Source organism: Penaeus monodon, chromosome 23 (genome assembly GCF_015228065.2).
Source record: "Penaeus monodon isolate SGIC_2016 chromosome 23, NSTDA_Pmon_1, whole genome shotgun sequence".
In the NCBI taxonomy this organism is placed as follows: domain Eukaryota; kingdom Metazoa; phylum Arthropoda; class Malacostraca; order Decapoda; family Penaeidae; genus Penaeus; species Penaeus monodon.
The window spans coordinates 2,355,750-2,356,573 of NC_051408.1; the positions used below are offsets into that span (position 1 = coordinate 2,355,750).

Sequence of the window (824 nt, forward strand, 5' to 3'; positions counted from 1 at the left end):
TCGAATCTATAAGCTGATCATCCATAGGGACGAAACGAAACGTGATTCCGAATCTATAAGAATATAGATAGTTGAATAGAGAGACCTAAGTTAAGTCCAAGCATTTCACAAGACAATCCTAGTCAAGCGATCCAACACCACAAGCGAAGTCGAGGGGCGATTCGACCCGCCAGGTGGAGAGTTGGAACCCACCGTCCTCGTCAGTCTCGGCGATGGCCTCCTGCAGGTTCTTCTCCGAGATCTTGACGCCCATCATCCTCATGATGGTGGCGATGGTCTCGCCCGTGATGGAGCCGGTTTTCTCCGTGTCGAAGGAGTCAAACGCCTTCCGGAGGGCTGTGAGGGAGAGAGAGGAAGGAGAGAGATATGAATAGCGTGTCATACGAGACGAGGGGGAGGAGGAGAGGGGATGGGGGCAGATTTAGATTTACGGGGGTGAATCCGGTGAATCCGGATCCATGCGCATTCTCCTTCCGCGAACGCAAACATTCCTTCCCCATTGGAGTATTCTTAGCTATAACATAAACCAGCGCATTTCTACTTTCAATTATTCTGACCAGAAGATGTCTTAAAATTTTTTTAAAAGTGGGAATATCTAAAAAAAATACTATACATAGATGCTACACACATTACTCTACATTTACAGAGAATAAAACTACCCTCAAAATAAATTCACACCCTAGTCTAATAAAGGAAGGGCAAGACGTGGTAAGGGGCCATGACTACAGAACAGGGATAGACCGCAGGGTTATATTTCTTAGCGTCCCAAGAAACAATGGAAGGATGGGCCAGGGGTGTCCATGCGCTCATACATCTCTGTTGTG

The 824-nt window shown here is 47.0% G+C and overlaps 1 protein-coding gene across 1 annotated transcript in view; it reads right to left on the reverse strand.

Moving 5' to 3' along the window:
* The window catches only part of LOC119587715 (troponin C-like), a gene marked incomplete at its 5' end in the record, with an annotated part of 3,638 nt that overhangs the window by 2,336 nt on the left and 478 nt on the right, over nucleotides 1-824 (reverse strand). The window contains 1 exon segment of the mRNA XM_037936398.1: nucleotides 193-336. Coding sequence (XP_037792326.1) covers nucleotides 193-336 — 144 coding nt within the window.